At 41.5% G+C, this 21,354-nt stretch overlaps 1 protein-coding gene across 1 annotated transcript; it reads left to right on the top strand.

The window, feature by feature from the left end:
* The first annotated feature begins 12,323 nt into the window (after positions 1–12,323).
* On the top strand, positions 12,324–16,895 carry NDUFAF4 (NADH:ubiquinone oxidoreductase complex assembly factor 4). Its single transcript, XM_059083004.2, has 3 exons — positions 12,324–12,674; positions 13,221–13,324; positions 16,511–16,895. The coding sequence occupies exons 1-3, from the start codon at positions 12,539–12,541 to the stop codon at positions 16,808–16,810; spliced, it is 540 nt and encodes a 179-aa protein (XP_058938987.1). The 5' UTR covers positions 12,324–12,538; the 3' UTR covers positions 16,811–16,895.
* The last annotated feature ends 4,459 nt before the right edge of the window (positions 16,896–21,354 follow it).

The following is a 21,354-nucleotide window of genomic DNA, read 5'->3' as shown; positions in this document are numbered from 1 at the left end:
CTAACAAATGTATTGCATAGAAACACACACATTTTCTTCCAGTACAGCTTTGACTGCATCCCAAAGGTTTTGATAACTATTTCTTCTTTTTTTTAACATTTTTATTGGAGTAAAATTGCTTTACAATGGTGTGTTACTTTCTGCTGTATGACAAAGTGAATCAGCTATATATGAACATATATATCCCCATTACCCCTCCCTCTGTGCCTCCCTCCCACCCTCCCTATTGCTCCCCTCTAGGTGGTCACAAAGCACCGAGCTGATCTCCCTGTGCTGTGCAGCTGATTCTCACTAGCTATCTATTTTACATTTGGTAGTGTATATATGTCCATGAAACTGTCTCACTTCGTCCAGCTTACCCCTCCCCCTCCCCATGTCCTCAACTCCATTTTCTACATCTGTGTATTTATTCCTGTCCTGCCCCTAGGTCCATCAGAACAATTTTTTTTTTTTTTTTAGATTCCCCATATATGTGTTAGCATATGGTATTTGTTTTTCCCTTTCTGACTTACTTCACTCTGTATGAAAGACTCTAGGTCCATCCACCTCACTAAAAATAACTCAATTTCGTTTCTTTTTATCGCTGAGTAATATTCCATTGTATATGTGCCACATCTTCTTTAATGAATTCATCTATCATGGACACTTAGGTTGCTTCCATGTCCTGGCTATTGTAAATAGTGCTGCAATGAACATTGGGGTATATGTCTCTTTTTGAATTATGGTTTTCTCAGGGTATATGCCCAGTAGTGGGATTACTGGGTCATATGGTAGTTCTATTTTTACTTTTTTAAAGAACCTCCATACTGTTCTCCATAGTGGTTGTATCAATTTATATTCCCACCAACAGTGCAAGAGGGTTCTCTTTTCTTCATATACTCTCCAGGATTTATTGTTTGTAGATTTTTTGATGATGGCCATTCTGACCGGGGTGAGGAGTTACCTGACTGTAGTTTTGATTTGCATTTCTCTACTGATTAGTGATGTTAAGCATCCTTTCATGTGTTCTTGGCAATCTTTATATCTTCTTTGGAGAAATGTCTATTTAGGTCTTCTGCCCATTTTTGGATTGGGTTGTTTGTTTTTTTTTGATATTGAGCTGCATGAGCTGCTTGTATATTTTTGAGATTAATCCTTTGTCAGTTGCTTCATTTGCAAATATTTTCTCCCAATCTGAGGGTTGCCTTTTTGTCTTGTTTATGGTTTCCTTTGCTGTGCAAAAGCTTTTAAATTTCATTAGGTCTCATTTGTTTATTATTGTTTTTATTTCCATTTCTCTAAGAGGTGTGTCTATAAGGATCTTGCTGTGATTTATGTCATAGAGTGTCTGCCTCTGGTTTCCTCTAAGAGTTTGATAGTGTCTGGCCTTACATTTAGGTCTTTAATCCATTTTGAGTTTATTTTTGTATATGGTGTTAGGAAGTGTTCTTATTTCTTTCTTTTACATGTAGCAGTCCAGTTTTCCCAGCACAACTTATTGAAGAGGCTGGCTCTTCTCCATTGTATATTCTTGCCTCCTTTGTCAAAGATAAGGTGACCATATGCACATGGGTTTATCTCTGGGCTTTCTGTCCTGTTCCATTGAGCTATATTTCTGTTTTTGTGCCAGTACCATACTGTCTTGATTACTGTAGCTTTGTAGTATAGTCTGAAGTCAGGGAGCCTGATTCCTCCAGCTCTGTTTTTCTTTCCCAAAATTGCTTTGGCTATTCGGGGTCTCTTGTGTTTTCATGCAAATTGTGAATTTTTTTGTTCTAGTTCTGTCAAAAATGCCATTGACAGTTTGATAGGGATTGCATTGAATCTATAGATTGCTTTGGGTAGTAGTCTCATTTTCACAATGTTGATTCATCCAATCCAATAACATGGTATATCTCTCCATCTGTTTGTATCATCTTCAATTTCTTTCATCAGTGTCTTATAGTTTTTTGCATACAGGTCTTTTGTCTCCTTTGGTAGGTTTATTCCTAGTTATTATATTCTTTTTGTTGCAATGGTAAATGGGAGTTGTTCCTTAACTTCTCTTTCAGTATTTTCATCGTTAGTGTATAGGAATGCAAGAGATTTCTGTGCATTAATTTTGTATCCTGCTACTTTACCAAATTCATTGATTAGCTCTAGGAGTTTTCTGGTAGCATATTTAAGATTAAGATTCTCTCTATATAGTATCATGTCATCTGCAAACAGTGAGAGTTTTAATTCTTCTTTCTAGATTTGGATTCCTTTTATTTCTTTTCCTTCTCTGATTGCCATGACTAAAACTTCCAAAACTATGTTGACTAATAGTGGTGAGAGTGGGCAACCTTGTCTTGTTGCTGATCCTAGAGGAAACTGTTTCAGTTTTTCCTCATTGAGAATGATGTTGGCTGTGGATTTCTCATATATGGCCTTTATTATGTTGAGGTATGTTTCCTCTATGCCTACTTTCTGGAGAGTTTTTTAGCATAAATGGGTGTTGAATTTTGTCAAAAGCTTTTTCTGCATCTACTGAGATTATCATATGGTTTTTATCCTTCAATTTGTTAATATGGTATGTCACATTGATTGATTTGTTTATACTGAAGAATCCTTGCATTCCTGGGATAAACCCCACTTGATCATGGTGTATGATCTTTTTAATGTGCTGTGGATTCTATTGGCTAGTATTTTCTTAAGGATTTTTGCATCTATGTTCATCAGTGATTTTGGCCTGTAGTTTTCTTTTTTGTGACATCTTTGTCTGGTTTTGGTATTTGGGTGATGGTGGCCTCATAGAATGAGTTTGGGAGTGTTCCTCCCTCTGCTATATTCTGGAAGAGTTTGAGAAAGATGGATGTTGGCTCTTCTCTAAATGTTTGATAGAATTCACCTGTGAAGACATCTGCTCCTGGGCTTTTGTTTGTTGGAAGATTTTTAATCACAGTTTCAATTTCAGGGCTTGTGATTGGTCTGTTTCTATTTTCTATTATATCTGAGTTCAGTCTTGGAAGGTTGTGCTTTTCTCAGAATTTGTCCATTTCTTTCAGGTTGTCCATTTTATTGGCATAGAGTTGCTGCCAGTAATCTCTCATGATCCTTTATATTTCTGGAGTGTCAGTTGTTACTTCTTTTTCATTTCTAATTCTGTTGATTTGAGTCATCTCCTTTTTTTCTTGATGAGTCTGGCTAATGGTTTATCAATTTTGTTTATCATCTCACAGAACCAGCATTTAGTTCTATTGATCTTTGCTATTGTTTCCTTCATTTCTCTTTCATTTATTTCTGACCTGATCTTTATGATTTCTTTCCTTCTGCTAAATTTGGGGGTTTTTTGTTGTTCTTCTTCTTCTTCCTCTAATTGCTTTAGGTGTAAGTTTAGGTTGTTTATTTGAGATTTTTCTCGATTTTTGAGGTAGGATTGTATTGCTATAAACTTCCCTCTTAGAGCTGCTTTTGCTGCATCCCATAGGTTTTGGGTTGTCATGTTTTCATTATCATTTGTTTCTAGGTATTTTTTGATTTCCTCTTTGATTTCTACAGTGATCTCTTGGTTATTTAGGAGCATATTGTTTAGCCTCCATAAGTTTGTATTTTTTACAGTTTTTTCCCTGTAATTGATATCTAGTCTCATAGTGTTGTGGTCGGAAAAGAAACTTGATATGATTTCAATTTTCTTAAATTTACCGAGTCCTGGTTTGTGACCCAAATTATGGTCTATCCTGGAGAATGTTCCATGAGCACTTGAGAAGAAAGTGTATTCTGTTGTTTGGGAATGGAATGTCCAAAAATATCAATTAAGTCCATCTGGTCTAATGTGTCATTTAATGCTTGTCATTTAATGCTTTCCTTATTTATTTTCATTTTGGATGATCTGTCCATTGGTGAAAATGGGGTGTTAACGTTCCCTACTATTATTGTGTTACTGTTGATTTCCCCTCTTTTTGGCTGTTAGCATTTGCCTTATGTATTGAGGTACTCCTATGTTGGGTGCATAAATATTTACAATTGTTATATCTTCTTCTTGGATTGATCCCTCGATCATTATGTAGTGTCCTTCTTTGTCTCTTGTAACAGTCTTTATTTTAAAGTCTATTTTGTCTGATATGAGAATTGCTATTCCAGCTTTTTTTTAATTTCCACTTGCATGGAATATCTTTTTCCATCCACTCACTTTCAGTCTGTATGTGTCCCTATGTCTGAAGTGGGTCTCTTGTAGACAGCATATGTACGCATCTTGTTTTTGCATCCTTTCATCCAGTCAATGTCTTTTGGTTGGAGCATTTAATCCATTTATATTTAAGGTAATTATTGATATGTACGTTTCTATTACCATTTTCTTAATTGTTGTGGGTTTGTTTTTGTAGGTCTTTTCCTTCTCTTGTGTTTCCTGCCTAGAGAAGTTCCTTTAACATTTGTTGTAAAGCTGGTTTAGTGGTGCTGAATTCTCTTAACTTTTGCTTGTCTGTAAAGGTTTTAGTTTCTCCATTGAATCTGAATGAGATCCTTGCTGGGTAGAGTAACCTTGGTTGTAGGTTTTTCCCTTTCATCACTTTAAATATGTCCTGCCACTTCCTTTTGGCTTGCAGAGTTTCTGCTGAAAGATCAGCTGTTAACCTTATGGTGATCCCCTTGTATGTTATTTGTTACTTTTCCCCCACTGCTTTTAATACTTTTTCTTTGTATTTAATTTTTGATAGCTTGATTAATATGTGCCTTGGTGTGTTTCTCCTTGGTTTTATTCTGTATGAGACTCTCTTTGCTTCCTGGGCTTGACTGAATATTTCCTTTCCCATGTTAGGGACGTTTTCAACTATAATCTCTTCAAATATTTTTTCAGACCCTTTCTTTTTCTCTTCTTCCTCTGGGACCCCTATAATTCAAATGTTGTTGCTTTAATGTTGTTCCAGAGTTCTCTGAGACTCAATTCTTTTCATTCTTTTTTCTTTATTCTGCTCTGTGGCAATTATTTCCACTATTTTATCTTCCAGGTCACTTATCCGTTCTTCTGCCTCAGTTATTCTGCTATTGATTCCTTCTAGAGAATTTTTAATTTCGTATCATTACTCTGAATTCATCTTCAGGTAGCCTGCCTATTTCCTCTTCATCTGTTTGGTCTGGTGGGTTTTTACTTTGCTCCTTCATCTGCTGCATATTTCTCTGTCTTCTCATTTTGTTTAACTTACTGTGTTTGGGGTCTCCTTTTCTCAGGCTGCAGGTTTGTAATTCCCATTGTTCTTGGTGTCTTCCCCCAGTGGGTGAGATTGGTTCAGTGGCTTGTATAGGCTTCCTGGTAGAGGGGACTGGTGTCTGTGTTCTGGTAGGTGGGCTTGGATCTTGTCCTTTTGGTGGGCATGGCCACATACAGTCATGCATTTTGGGGTGTCTGTGAACTCAGTATGACTTTAGGCAGCCTCTCTGCTAATGGGTGAGGTTGTGTTCCTGTCTTGCTAGTTGTTTGGCTTGGGGCATCCAGCACTGGAACTTTCTGGCTGTTTGGTGGAGGTGGTTCTTAGTGTTGAGATGGAGATCTCTGGGAGAGGTCTCGCTGATTGATATTACATGGGACAAGGAGGTCTCTGGTCATCCAATGTCCTCAACCTGGCTCTCCCACCTTGGAGGCTCAGGGCTGATACCCAGCTGGAGCACCAAGACCCTGCCAGTTACATGGTTCTGAACAAAAGGAAGGGAAATAAAAGGAAAAAAAACCCCACAAACAGAGAGAACCCCAAGCCAAATGGTAAAAGCAAAAAAATTTTTTTTAATAAAAAATATATTAAAAAGTAATGTTTTAAAAAAGAGAGCAACCAAACCAATAAACAACTCTTCCAATGATAGCAAGCACTAAAAACTAAACTAAGATATACATAAAAACCAGAAATAAATCAGATGCAGAAAGCAAACCACAAGTCTACTGTTGCTCCTAAAGTCCACCACCTCAATTTTGGGAACATTAATTGTCTATTCAGGTATTCTACAAATGCAGCATTCATCAAGTTGATTGTGGGTATTTAATTTGCTGCTCGTGAGGCTGCATGGAAAAATTTCCTTTTCTCTTCTTTGTTTGCACAGCTTCTGGGGTTCAGCTTTGGTTTTGACCCCACCTTTGCATGTAGGTCGCCTGAGGGCGTCTGTTCCCTGCCCAGAAAGGAAGGGGTTAAAGCAGCAGCTGATTAGGGTTCTCTTGCTCACTCAGGCCAGGGAGAGGGAGGGGTATGGTAGTCACAATGGGAATGCGGGGCGAGCCTGCGGTGGCAGAGGCTGGCGTGACATCGCAAGAGCTTGAGGCGTGCTGTGTGTTCTCCTGGGGAAGTTGTCCCTGGATCACGGGACCCTGGCAGTGGCGGGCTGCACAGGCTCCCAGTGTGGGGGGTATGGATAGTGACCTGTGCTTGCACACAGGATCCTTGGTGGCAGTGGTGGCAGCATTAGTGTTTCATACCTGTCTCTGTGGTCCAAGCTAATAGCTGCAACTCACGCCTGTCTCTGGAGCTCACTTAGGTGGTGCTCTGCCTTTTGTGGGCACATGGAACAGGAAGCCCCTTTCCTTGCACACCCTGAAACAATGGTCTCTTGCCTCTTAGGCAGGTCCAGACTTTTTCCCGGACTCCCTCCTGGCTAGCTGTGGCTCACTAGCCCCCCTCAGGCTGTGTTCACACAGCCAACCCCAGTCCTCTCCCTGGGATCTGAACTCCAAAGCCTGAGCCTCAGCTCCCATCCCCCACCCACCCTGGTAGGTGAGCAGACAAGTGTCTCAGGTTGGTGAGTGCTGGTCAGCACAAATCCTCTGTGCGGGAATCTCTCCGATTTGTCCTCTGCACCCCTGTTGCTGCGCTCTCCTCTGTGACTCTGAAGCTTCCCTTCTCCCGCCACACCCTGTCTCCACCAATTAAGGGGCTTCCTCATGTGTGGAAACCTTTCCTCCTTCACAGCTCCCTCCCAGAGGTGCAGGTCTTGTCCCTATTCTTCTGTCTCTGTTTTTTCTTTTTTCTTTTGCCCTACCCAGGTATGTGTGGATTTTCTTGCCTCTTGGGAAGTCTGAGGTCTTCTGCCAGCATTCAGTAGGTGTTCTGTAGGAGCTGTTCCACATGTAGATGTATTTTTGATGTATTTGTGGGAAGGAAGGTGATATCCACGTCTTACTCCTCTGCCATCTTGAAGGTCTCATTGATAACTCCTTCTTTTAACGTTTTTCATTTCTAAAGAGTTTGTACAAGTAGAACAACAGGAGCAACAGCTGCTCTCCCTCTCTGTCCCACATTTCAGACAGCTATGAGTCTGGAGAACTGATAAAATCTCCCACAAATGGCCTGCATTCCCCAAGAGTACCTGCCTTTTAAAAGTGGATACAGCAGAGAAGAGGAGAAAAACCTTAACGTAAAGAAAGGAATGGATGGGTGATTTTGAAATTCTAAGCTGAGAGGGAAGTAATGGAGTGGGAAGAAGAGAAAGGTGGTAGACCTCTGGTGTCTCTAAGACACCATAATTAGGAAAAGTAGTCATGCTGCTTTGTATACAAGGAAGGTACATACTCTTGCTCACTGAGGCTTCTCAGACACAGGTGTTCCAGAAAGGTGAGAACTTGGGACTCAAGAAGAATTTCTTCTCTGAGCAGTGTACAGAACTGGCAAAGTAGTGGCAAATTTGCTAGTGAGCTACCATGGCTCTTAGGCAAACTCTGACAGAAAGAATACAACTGCTCGAGCAAAATGGTTTTATTCTTTCAACAATTAGTTTGTTTCATTGGAATATAAACACTGTGGAGCTGAATAAAAAAATACTAGACATTCTCTCCATCATTCTAGTTTTGAATTTTATTAATTTGATCATAGACACACTTGTAGATACAGATATTCTGAAGATGGTTACTATGCTGGGCAGAACATGGTCCCCCAAAGACGTCCATCTCTTAATCCCCAGAACCTGCAAAAGGTACTTTGCAGATGTGATTAAATTAGGGATTTTGAAAGAGGAGATCATCCTGGATTATCCACGTTAGGGCCAATGTAATCACAAGGGTGTTTTATAAGGGGAAAAGGGAGACAGGAGAGTCACGGTCAGAGAAGGAGATTAGACAGTGAAATGATTCATTTGCTGGCTGCCAAATGCTATAAGTGTCTGGAATTCAAAAAAGACAAGGAAAAGAATTCTCCTCTGGAGCCTCCAAGAGGAAGACAACTCTTCTGACACCTTGATTTTAGCCTCCTAAAACCCATTTCCAGCTTTCCAACTTCTGACCTCCAGAACTGTAACATTACAGGCTGTTCTGTTTTAAGGCACTATTCGGTGGTAATCAGTTACTAGCAATAGGAAACTAATATAACGACAAAAGTCATGAGTGCAGTAGCCATAGAGCAGACATCTGGGTATAACTGCTGGTTGATAATTCTAATCTGTGAAACCTAGTGTTTCTCAGTAAGAATACTGGATCTGCCCAAGCCTAGTTCGGTTTGGTTTGGGGTTTTGGTTTTTTTCTGAAATATTCTAGGTTTCACAAACCAACAACGCTATCTCACCATGCATCACTATGGAACTGGTTAAGCTTGGGAATCTGGTAAATGACCTCAGCTGGACTCACAAATTCCTTGGCCCCTGGAGCTGGAGTGCAGGGCCTGGAGAAGTTCCATCTGAACCTGGATACCTCTGCCGATATAAGTTATTCCTCCACAAATCTGCTGTGCTGCTCACTAGTAGTTGGGGTTTGGTCAATGAAACCTCTGGGGACTGTCCTGAGCATCTTGAGTCACCTGTCACTTAGGTTTAGTGACTGCAGTCCTTTGGAGAACACAGAATGCCTTTGAATTCTGTTCAAAGGAAGGAGTTCACGTAGGTAAAAGTCTAGGCAGAGAGAGAAACATTGAGGGTGAAGGAGGAACTGGCAAGGGACTCTTTCTGCTGCCAATACAGGCAAAGGCAGGTGGCATTTTGTGCCTCTGAGCTAATGATTCCCACCCAATTTCCAACCTTAATGAGCTCAGCAACGTCACCACATGTGCAGAGCATGCTTATCAGAGAATAAAAATTGAATTTGGAATACCTATTTCTAAAAATTAAATTCTTAAGGAACCCCATTCTTACTTTACTTTCAGGTATTTAGTTATTTCACTCACCTATAGACCAGGGCTTCAGAATATCTAGTCCTTTTTCAAACTTCCCTCTGTTCCTCTGGAAAATGGAAAGCAATGCAAATATTGAACATCATATTCTGAGCTAGGCACTGTATTAGACACTTTACAATTTTAAATGGTGTGAAACCTATTAGATAATTACTATCATCCCAATTTTAAGATGAAGAAGTGAACATAACCAGAGTGAGTGACTTTCACAAGGACTTACTTCTGGCAGAGGGGCTGTTGTTCAGGCAGAGAGCCTGTCTAGGGCCTAGACTCCATCCAGCTCAGGGGCCCTTCTCATCTTTGGGTTCATTTAATATTTATCTGACATGTGTTTAGTACCTACTATGTACCAGGCACTGTTCAATGAGATGCAGACAGCAGTGAACAAAACAGACAATAATTCCTGTCCTCATAGAATTTACATTCTATTGTGTTGGCAAGGCCCTGGGTTTTTTCATTGGTACCCTAGGATATTCAGCAGTACATACCCATCATACACCATACAGAGAGATGCTTAATTCTGAGCATCATCCTAGTTATACTTTCCTTGGGGACCTGACTTCAACCCTAAAATAAACACAGGGAGAGTTCTGAGTTCAGACTTCATGTTAATTTGCATATTTGACAAGAAGAACTGGAATTATGCATTTGTGATTCAGGTTTTATTTCCTGATGATTCCCAAGGGGTGACAGCCAATTGTGCATTTCTGGTGACATACCCCTGCCTTCTGTTCCGCTCTTTGAGGGCTTGAACAGGTCAGCACTAGGCAAAGCAGCTGGCCCAGGTTGGATGATCCTTTATATATTGAATCCAAACTCTGCTTAAATGTGGGAATTCAAGGAATTCTTTCATGTGGTAATTCCCATAGCCCCCTACACTTCCTGTAACTTGTGTCTCACATTACTTTTTCATGCTGCCAGAAGTATAGTGGAATTTCTATGAAAATGAATTTTTCACTTTTAAAATATTTTAACAGGCAGTGAATGGAATTGCTACCATAATTGCTGAAACACATGGGATGCATGAGGCAAACGAAAATGTATTGCTATCCATAGAAATACGAATACCTGTGCTATAAAGCACTTAGTTATAGGCATGCTTGTCTCAAAGATGGAAATCTTGGAGCAGCCTGCCACCTTCAGGACAACTTTCCAACTAACTCTACCAGAGAACACTGGTTTTAGCCTCTATAAATTCCGACTACCAATTCCAGTTAAAAACATTTCATGATAATCAATGGTGGAAGCTACGTTCCTTATAAAACTTTTGCTATTATTATTATATGTAATAATTACCTTATTTTTCTTTAAATAAAACACCCCCCCGCCTTTTTTTTTTTTTTTTTTTTTTTGCGGTACGCGGGCCTCTCCCCGTTGCGGAGCACAGGCTCCGGACGCGCAGGCTCAGCGGCCATGGCTCACGGGCCCAGCCGCTCCGCGGCATGTGGGATCCTCCTGGACCAGGGCACGAACCCGTGTCCCCTGCATCGGCAGGCGGACCCTCAACCACTGCGCCACCAGGGAAGCCCCCAGCCCCTTTCTTTACATCAAGATTTTTTTAAAAAATTATTACCCCAATTCAATTATCTTTAAATCAATTATTTCATCGCTTTTAACTTTGAGGCAGGAGGTAGATGGGCCCCTGGGGCAAATGGTTTGAGTTCGTTCCTGTGGACTGATACTCTGAGACAAGAATAAGAGGACAATTGAGAGAGGAGGTTGGGCCCTGCCCAGGTAGAACATGAGACCACATATTCCTCATTCTCAAAGTCAGGAGACCTCCCCGACTACACGTGCGTAGAAAGGCTCCTTGGAGGTCAGAAGGGGAGTGATGCCAGGTGATGTTGTCTATCCATATGCCTCTTCGGTAGAATCCATCTTGGCTAAGAGATGTGCAGATGTGCATAAACACATGGGGAGATACTGAGATATACCAAATATGGACTTTGAACCAGGTAAATCAAAATGATTGGTCAAAGGAAACCCGGAATAAATGCCCCATAAAAGTGATTCAAACTGCTACGAGGGTGCGACTCTCTGAACCCACCTGTGTGTCTATCCACATGTACTGTACTCTTTTTTTCTCCTAATAAATACTTTACTTGTTTCACTACTTTCCGTCTTTGTGGGAATTCTTTTTCTGCAAAGCTGTAGGGCCAGGGCCTTGTCACTGACCACTGGTCTAGTGGCTAAGATTTGGTGCTCTCACTGCCACGACCAGACCTCCCTCAATCACTGGCCAGGAACTGAAACCCTGCTTCAAGCTGCTGCAGGCCGAGTCCACCTTCATTTCACTGAGAGCTGAGAACACTAAAAACAGATCTTGCAGCCACAGTCTGAAAAATACTGTAAATTTTGGAAACTCTCTACTTCCTAGTACGTTCTTTGATTATGGATTAATGACAATATTTCTAAAGAATCTTAAATAAAAGCAGCAACACAATAATCCATTCAGAAACAGGAGGAGGAAGAGGGAGAAAGGGAAAGAGGGAGCGAGACAGAGAGAAAGAGAATATGTACAGCACTCGCTTTTTTTGTTTCTTTTCCGTATTGTCTGTTCCTTTCATTAAGTTAAAGGAGGTCTCCCTGGCTTAAAAAGAATGAGGAAGGCAGAACAAAGGAGAATAGGCTAGGGAATGACCAGGTGACTCAGCACTTAATAGTATGGAGATATAACACAAATTAGTATCAAAAATAACACAAAGAGAAGGGAAAGGTCAGCGTAAAGGAAATCCATACAATTAGATCAAATGGGTTATGAGAGAGGGATGTAAAAGATTATGGGAAACAAGAACACGGCTCAGATTCAAACTCATCAGGCAAGGGGACAGGAAAATAAGGGACATTTAAATAAAAGAGTGACAGAACAAATATTCATGGAGAATGATTAAACTTTCATTATTTCCTTTCACAAAAGCAGGAAGGGGCCATTTTAGAAACTTCCTTCACCCTGGTGCCATTAGTTCCATTTTTACTTTCTTCCTCTTTGGTTGCACTGACCTGCAAGGTCAATTTGCTTAGACTTTCTCAGCCCGCAGCTTTGGAATCACGTGGGAAGCTTGAACCAATGCCGTGCCTCACTTGGGAGGAATTAAATCAGAAAATCTGGGGTGAGGCCCGGCATGAAACTGCTTTAAAACTTCCCACCCGACTCCACCAGTCTCCGTAGAGGAAAGCTATAGCGTGTCCGAACCTTAAGTCCCGCCCCATCTCCCCGGAAGCGGCCACAGGTGGGAGTACATCCAGTCCCCGGAGGGAGGCGCGCTCCCTTTGAGATACTCTGGGCGGAGACGCTGCTTGCGCCCTCCCGACCGCTGGGGGGCGAACGGCGCGCAATCAGCGTCCGCTTTCCGGCGCGCGGCCAGCGCGACCCCAGGCATGCGCATGCTCCGGTGCGTCTCGGAGGTCGCTCGCGCCGGTGTATAACCACGAGTGGTGTGAATTTAAGGGCATCATGTTATGAAGAGATGGGGGCTGCGGTGATTCGCGCAATCAGGAATTTCAATCTAGAGAACCGAGCGGAACGGGAAATCAGCAGGATGAAGCCCTCCCCCGCCCCGAGGCACCCCTCCACCAAGAACCTCCTGCGGGAGCAGATGAGCAGTAAGTGGTGCCAGGGCGCGTGGGGCCTCGCGGTGCGGGTTCCCTGTGCGGGCTCCCTGTGTGGGCTGGGCTGTTCCACGCCGGTGGACCTCCGTCCAGTGGTGGGGGTGACCGGGGTCGGCTGCAGTCACTCGGGTCAGCCGAGCGCGGGAAGGGGGAGCCACCTGGCCGGTGACATTGAGACAGTCCCCTTGCACTCGCGATGGAGTCGGTGGCTCTGCCTACTTCGTAGTCCTGGCGGTGTTAGCTTGTGCCCGCGCTGCCCCCGCCCTCCCCGGCTTTTGTCGTTAATGCTCAGTGACTTGTTACAGGGAATCAAAATCAGAAGGGATCGTGTGCAAGAGAACTCTGTAGATGTCGTCACAGAATGATAGACACCGAGCTTGACCTAGCATTTTGAGTTACACTTAAAACATGTTCTGTAGTGTTCGAGTGATTGTTCATTAAGCAAAAAATTAAAAGTGACTGTCTTGTGTTAAGTGTTTAGGATCTTAGAGGAAATTTTCTTTGGCTCTAAGTATTGTGACATTCTTTTTCTTTCCTTAGGCCATCCAGAAATTAAGGGAGAAATTGCTAGAAAAGATGACAAACTGCTGTCATTACTAAAAGATGTGTATGTCGATTCCAAAGATCCCCTGTCTTCTGTGCAGGTAATGTGTGTTTTAATTAAGTAAATACATAATTTAACCCTTTGGGGCTCCAGGAGAATGACCAAGAGAAGTGTGGCAAATAGTAAAAAAGAGAGTGAGTGCTCTGCAAGTGTAAAAACGTCAGTGTGCTTGTGACCAGAATGCAGAGCATTGGCAAAGTTGAAGTACAGCAGTCTAAGCCAGACACATATGCCTCTGTTCATTGGTTATTTTCCGAAATTCTAAAAGACTTGTGAAAGTATTGATTGTGTGCAACTCGGTTAATTATTTGGTATTTCAGAATTTGTAGGATTTGGTAAGGCACTTCTAGTGGTTGTCATTGGAATGACCAAGGGAGGGCTTTAATACTACTTTCTCATACTTCAGTGGATTGAGGTATGTTTTAATCTCAGAGATTCCTTTAGTGTTGTGTTTTTGGTGCTTGGTTTTTTTAAATTTTGTTTTTTAAGAATATTATTAAGATAGAATACGTAAAGATAGGGAGATCACAGAATACACTGGGAATGGGAACCTGTATGTAAGTGCCAGGCACAAGTGCTTTGCATACAGAGAAGAACAAAACATCTCTAGTCCTTGCTTTCACAGGCATTAAACAGATGAGCATCCATAGGTACATAATTACTAATAAGTCTCTGAAGGAGAAATATAGGCACTGTGAGCATATCAGAGGGACCTTTTTGAGACTGAAGGATCAGGGATGGTTTCTGAGGAAGTGACATTCATACTCAGGCCTGAAGGATGGGTGGGAGTTAACCAGATGAGTTTGTGGGGCAGGAATGTTCTAAGTAGGAGGAAGAGTTTAAAGGAGGGAATTGCCAATGACAGTTCCTATCTTTCCATTCTAAAATTCTCTGGTTGTCTCTGTAGATAGGCAATAGATGGTTTGCACAGATAAAGTTATTAGTATGATTTTCACTAGAGAAGAGATACAAAACTCATGTACAATAAGGTATGTAAATTGTTGCACACAATAGCAGTTATAGGGTTCAATTATCACCATATACTCTTAAGAAATATATGTATAGGGGTTGATGTTCATGTTCTTTATGTTATTTTTAGGCAGGAGTTAGATAATACTTCTAAGTATTGTTTCTCTCACATGTACTTATTCATTCGAAAACTGGCTCTTGGGGAGCAAAAAACATTTAACACTTCTTATGTATAAAACACGGAAATGTAGTTATAATACATAGGAGATATACAGTGGTATTAAAATTTCTTGGGGGGGGTATTAGGAAAAGTCTGAAAAGACTCATGCAGAGTGATAATGAAGAAAAGGTTGAAGTGCCTATTTATGTTCTTTGTCCCTTTTTTTCTTTTGGGCAGTTCATAATTTTCTTAATGATTTGTGATGTCTCTGGACATCAGTGGAAAGTGAAGAAGTTGTTAGGAGTATTTCAGGCCAGAGTTACAGGATGAAGGTAGAGTGTGATGCCTTTAGAGTTCAGTACAGTTAGAAGAAAGTATGAGGGATGAATTTGGGAGAATGAGGTGGGGTAGAGTGTAATAGGGGCCAGATCATGAAGATCCTTATTTGTCTTGCTAAGGAATTTGGGTTTTATCCTGAGGGCAGTGGGAAATCATTGAAGAGTTTCCTGTCGAACAGTGACATCAGATTTGCTTCATTCTGGGGGCAGTTTTGAGAGTGGGCTGGGAAGGAACGAAGTGCATTTTATCTAGTTAGAGGAGACCAGGGTTTTGCAGTAGTTCCTGCAAGAGACGTTGGCTTGGACAGGGGTGATTTAGTGACTGGGAGAGAAGTGAACGGGTTTGAGAGGGACTTAGGTAGTATCAGCAGGATTTGGTCGTTGATTGCCTGTAATGAGAGAGAGGTGGAGATGTAAGGTATCACGTAAGAGAAGCTCTGGGTTTTGGAGTGGGATGTGGGAGGTGGGTGGTATTAGTCACCAAGCTAGAGGATATGGGGATAGAATCGGATTTTCAGAGAAAGGGGATAAGTTCAGTTTTAGACATGTTGATTTTGATGTGCTTATAGATTATCCAAGTAAAGATGCCATTTGTCATTTGGGAATTTGGATCTGGAAGCCCGGAGAAAGGTCGAGGTTTGAGATCAGATTCGAGAGTCATTAACACATAGATAATAATAATAAGGGGGTGTGTGGGATTGCTTGGGAGGAATGTGTAGAGTGAGAAGACAGCCTGGGCTAGAATTTGGTGCACACTAACATTTATGGGGCATCTGAAGGGAAATAGTCCACAAAGGAAACAGAAGGAACCACTACAGAGACAGATGGAAAACTAGGAGAGGGGTGGTATGGAAACCAAAGGAAAGATAGTTGTGGGTCGGTGGGAGTGGTCAGCAGTGTCAGGTGCTGTAGTGAGTTCAGATAAAGCCTGAAAAGTGTCCTCTGGATGCAGATCTAATCTTCTGGATTTGGGATCACAAGTATCTCTTTTAAAGTTGGACTAAAAAGAAGGAAACTGGTCATAAAAAAAGTGTTGGTTTTGGGTTTGGTGGGTGTTTGTAAAATTTGGTGACTACAGCATTTTCATTCATATTTTGACCAAACAGCAGTAATAGGCAGGGTACATTTGAAAGGAAAGGTAAAGAGGAATGGTTGGAGTAGCTGATAGAGGAATGGAATACAGAGCACAAATGCAAGGGTTAAGCTTGGGTGGGACAGACAGATGGAAAGATGGGTGTTATAGGTAGTTTTATGTATATTAATTGCGGTCTTGGAGGCATTAGTTTATTTTCTCTGAAGAGGCAAGATCTCTAGCAGTAGTTGAATTCATTCAAGGTGTTTGGAGGCACTGAATATGAACTACAAAACTAGGAAACAGAATGGAGATGATCACGTACGCCGTTAGAGCAGCATCAGAATCCTGCCCTTCTAAAGCAGTTTTTTACCTTTTCTAATCAGTGCATTATTGTTGTTCTTTTAATATATATGAAATAATGTGGTAAGTGGATGGTATACATTTGATTATTATTTTCTAGAACTACCTAAATTTTCTAATGATTGACTTATGGTTATGAAATGGTGATATGGCAAAAGTGCCATTGAACTATGACTCATTATAATGAGAAAATATAGTTTAGAAAATCATGGGTAGTATTTATTTGAAGAAGAATAATAGAGATTCTAGAATTATGAAAGTAGATGTCAAATCTTTGCTCTCATCTTGAAAGCTTATTTTTTGGTTTTTGTTTCTTGATACTAGGTAAAGGATGCTGGAACACCTCAGAAGCCAAAGGAGTTCAGGTTGCCAAAAGACCATCATTCTGACATGATGAATGTTAAGAACATTCCCAAAGGCAAAATTTCCATTGTAGAGGCACTGACACTTCTCAATAATCATAAACTTTATCCAGACACATGGACTGCTGAGAAAATAGCTGAAGAATACCATCTAGAACAGCAAGATGTAAATTCCCTTCTCAAATATTTCGTTACTTTTGAAGTCAAAATCTTACCCCCTGAAGGCAAGAAAGCAATACAATCAAAACGAAGAGAATCTTGAAATAACTTTTCCTTTATGTACTCTGCATCCCTGTACCCTGTTTATTTTCTCATTTTTAGCATATTAAATTATATAAATTACCAAATGTGTTAAGCTCCCTCCTTGTGAGAGCATGCTATTTATTGAGCTCTGCTGAATTTTCAGGATTGCTATTAGAATTAATTTTGTTCTCTTTTAAACTTTAATTTGATTTAGGCATATGTTCTTATGTAATATCAGCATGACTAATCAGCACATGTATAAATTTATTATAAATAAAAGAGTTATCGTACATTAGGCAAGTCATATCATCAGCTTTTAAATTGATCATATAACCCCTTGGGAAATGTCCTGAATCCCTCGTTTAACATTCAAAGCTTCACCTTCCAATTTTGGTGGTTAGTTTATGTATGAAATAACTTAAAAAAAATATAAACAGGAATTGGTGTATTTAAAATTTTTGCAGTTTCTGCTTTGACAAACAGGTAAGTTCAAAAGCTCTCAGAGAGACAGGCATAGTGGAACCTATCTGAAAAAAATAACTTTTCTCTGGACTTAGCATAGAAATACAAGAAAATTTTAAAGAGTGGATAAATCAGAGAACTATGGTAAATTGAATTTGGTGATCAAATACATATATTTTTTTCTAATTTAAATGCTGGTTGAAAGAAGAGAAAAAATAGCAAGTAGAAATATAAAGTGTGATCACTGGAAGGGACTTAGGAAATTGCTGCTTCATCCATTTAACAAACTTCTGAGCACAGTGTGTGCCAGTACTAGGGTCTTAAGTGAGATTGTGTAACTTGAGCTCTGTCATATTACTACCTGTGGGATTTTGGGTAGATTGTGTAACCTCTTTGAGATTGAATTTCCTCTATAAAAAGTATAGCGCTGCCTTATTAAATCAAAGGGTTACTGTGAAGATACATAAGATAACAAAGGACTACAAGGGACTAAGCAAATTCGACTCATTTTTTTCCAACTGAGAAGAGCAGCCTGGGGAGGTTTCATGACCTAGCTAAGATTATTCTGTAGTTTATGAGATAGCCAGGCCCAGAATTTAGGTTTTCAAAGTCCTAGCGGTATGTTTTTTTCAAAAAATATATATCAAAGAAGGTGTGAGTTGTGGGAATATTCAGAGAATGTGTTAAGAAAAATTCCAGGTTATCAGTGTCTTTCTGAGGGGAGACAGGCATTACCTACTTTCCAGGAATTTCCCTGGAAATGGTATGGAAGTTGCTGAGGAATTCCGCATGATGATGGAATGAGGCATTTGTAATGCTGAGAAGAGAAAAACTGACTGAGATGGGTAAGTTTTAAGCTGTATTCAAGTGCAGTTTCATTATGTGAATAAACTATACTTACCTTATATTTGGTTCAAAACTAGTTCTTTTAAGAAAAAAAGAATTCTTAATACAAAATTGTATTTTAAAACTCCGATAACTCAATTAATCAAAACTTTTCTTTTACCAAATAAAGGTCAATACTTGTACTTGAATCACTAATACTGCTATTTCTGAGCCATCTTCCCTATTCAAATCTACACTGTGGTTAGGTGGCTGTAAATATAGCTGTTGTTATATATGTCACATGATAAAGTGCTTCCCATATAATTCATTGGCCTATTACTGCTTTTTTTTTTTTGGCAGTACACAGGCCTCTCACCGCTGTGGCCTCTCCCACTGCAGAGCACAGGGTCCGGATGCGCAGGCCCAGTGGCCATGGCCCATGGGCCCAGTCGCTCCGCAGGATGTGGGATCCTGCCAGACCAGGGCACGAACCTGTGTCCCCTGCATCAGCAGGCAGACTCCCAACCACTGCGCCACCAGGGAAGCCCTATTACTGCTTTTTATTACAGGTAGGAGAGTGTTGGGTAGTAGTGGTGTCACAGAAGGCATGGAGTTGACATTCAGAAAAATCTAGATGTAGATCTCAGCGTCCCTCTAGCCATGTGATGTTAGAAATGTCCTCAACTGTAAAACAGGTAATAATTGCTAACATCTTAAAAGCAGTTACTGTACTAGGCATTGAACAAGTAAATTTATTAACTTGCTTAATAGTTACCGCAGGCATGAGGATAAGTACTGTTAACCATATTTTACAGGGAAAATTGAAGCATAGAGATCTAAAGTAACTTTTAAAAGATTACTTAGCAAACGTTGGAACCTGGATTTAAACCCTCATAGGTTACTTTCAAAACCTTGTGCTCCTAACTACTACACTATGTTGTCTCTCTGTGGGATTATAAGAATTAAGTGAGGAGGGACCTTCAAGATGGCAGAGGAGTAAGACGTGGAGATCACCTTCCTCCCCACAGATATATCAAAAATACATCTACATGTGGAACAACTACAGAACACCTGCTGAACACTGGCAGAAGACCTCAGACTTCCCAAATGGCAAGAAAATCCCCATGTACCTGGGTAGGGCAAAAGAAAAAAAAACAGACAAAAGAATAGAAACGGGACCTGAACCTCTGGGAGGGAGCTGTGAAGAGGGAAAAGCTTCCACAGACTGGGAAGGCCTTCACTGGTGGAGATGGGGGGGCAGTCAAGGGGCAAGCTTCAGAGCCATGGAGGAGAGTGCATCAACAAGGGTGTAGAGGGCAAAGCGGAGAGATTCCCGCACAGAGGATTGGCGGTGACCAGCACTCATGAGCCTGAAAGACTTGTCTGTTCACCCACTGGGGTGGGCAGGGGCTGGGAGCTGAGGCTCAGGCTTTGGAGGTCAGGTCCCAGGGAGAGGACTGGGGTTGGCTGCATGAACACAGCCTGAAGGGGTCTAGTGCGCCACAGCTAGCTGGGAGGGAGTCTGGGAAAAAGTTTAGGCCAGCCTAAGAGGCAAGAGACCACTGTTTCAGGGTGCACGAGAAGAGGGGATTCCTTCCCCATGTTCCCACAGAAGGCAGAGCACAGCCTAAGTGAGCTCCAGAGATGGGCGGGAGCCACAGCTATCAGCTTGGACACCAGAGAAGGGCATGAAATGCTAACGCTGCTGCTGCTGCTACCGAGAATCCTGTGTTCAAGCACAGGTCAGTATCCAATCCCCACCCCCTGCTGGGAGCCTGTGCAGCCCACCACTGCCGGTGTCCCATGATCCAGGGACAACTTCCCTGGAGAACACACGGCACACCCCAGGCCGTTGCAATGTCATGGTGGCCTCTGCTGCCACAGGCTCGCCCTGCATTCCAATTATGACTACCATACCCCTCCCTCTCCCCAGCCTGAGTGAGCAAGAGAGCTCTAATCAGCTGCTGCTTAACCCCCTCCTGTCTGAGCAGGGAACAGACTCCGGAGGGTGGCCTACATGCAGAGGCGGGGCCAAAACCAAAGCTGAACCCCAGGAGCTGTGCAAACAAAGAAGGGAAAGGGAAATCTCTCCCTGCAGCCTCAGGAGCATCAGATTAAATCCCCACAATCAATATGATGAACCCTGAATCTGAAGAATACCTGAGTAGACAATGAATGTTCCCAAATTGAGGTGGTGGACTTAAGGAGCAACTGTAGACTTTGGGTTTGCTGTCTGAGACTGGTGTTTCTGATTTTTATGTTTATCCTAGTTTAGTTTTTAGTGCTTGTTATCATTGGCGGATTTATTGTTTTTGTTGCTCTCTTATTTCTTTTATTATTTTAATAATTTTAAAACTTTTTTTTTACAATTTTATTATTATTATTATTATTTTCTTTCTTCTCCCTTCTCTCTGAGCTGTGTGGCTGATAGGGTCTTAATGCTCTGGCTGGGTGTCAGGTCTGAGCCTCTGAGGTGGGAGAGCCGAGTTCAGGACATTGATCCACCAGAGACCTCCTGGCTCCATATAATATCAATCGGTGACAACTCTCCCAGAGATCTCCATCTAAACGCCGAGGCCCAGCCCCACCCAATGGCCAGCAAGCTCCAGTGCTGGACACTCCACGCCAAACAACTAGCAAGACGAACACAAACCCACCCATTAGCAGAGAGGCTACCTGAAATCATACTAATTTCACAGACACACCAAAACACACCACTGGACTTGGCCCTGCCCACCAGAAAGACAAGACCCAGCCCCACCAACCACAAAACAGGCACCAGTCCCCTCCACCAGGAAGCCTACACAACCCACTGAAACAACCTCACCCACCGGGAGCAGACACCAAAAAGAATGGGAATTAACAAACCTGCAGCCTGTGAAAAGGAGACCCCAAACACAGTAAGTTAAACAAAATGAGAAGACAGAGAAATACGCAGCAGATGAAGGAGCAAGGTAAAAACCCACCAGACCAAACAGATGAAGAGGAAACAGGCAGTCTACCTGAAAAAGAATTCAGACTAATGATAGTAAAGATAATCCAAAACTTGGAAATAGAATGGAGAAAATACAAGAAGCATTTAACAAGAAACTAGAAGAACTAAACAGCAAGCAAACAATGATGAACAACACAATAAATGCAATTAAAAAATCTCTAGAATCAATAGCAGAATAACTGAGGAAGAAGAATGGATAAGTGACCTGGAATATAAAATAGTGGAAATAATTGCCACAGAGCAGAATAAAGAAAAAGGAATGAAAACAATTTAGGACAGTA

Source organism: Kogia breviceps, chromosome 13 (genome assembly GCF_026419965.1).
Source record: "Kogia breviceps isolate mKogBre1 chromosome 13, mKogBre1 haplotype 1, whole genome shotgun sequence".
NCBI lineage: Eukaryota > Metazoa > Chordata > Mammalia > Artiodactyla > Physeteridae > Kogia > Kogia breviceps.
Note: the sequence above shows the minus strand (reverse complement) of the source record. Positions and strands in the feature narration are given on the sequence as shown.

Coding starts and splice junctions, on each gene's coding strand:
- NDUFAF4 (XM_059083004.2), top strand. CDS start 12,539: ATGGGGGCTGCGGTGATTCGCGCAATCAGGAATTTCAATCTAGAGAAC. Junction 12,675..13,220: donor CCTGCGGGAGCAGATGAGCA/GTAAGTGGTGCC, acceptor TTCTTTCCTTAG/GCCATCCAGAAATTAAGGGA. Junction 13,325..16,510: donor ATCCCCTGTCTTCTGTGCAG/GTAATGTGTGTT, acceptor TCTTGATACTAG/GTAAAGGATGCTGGAACACC.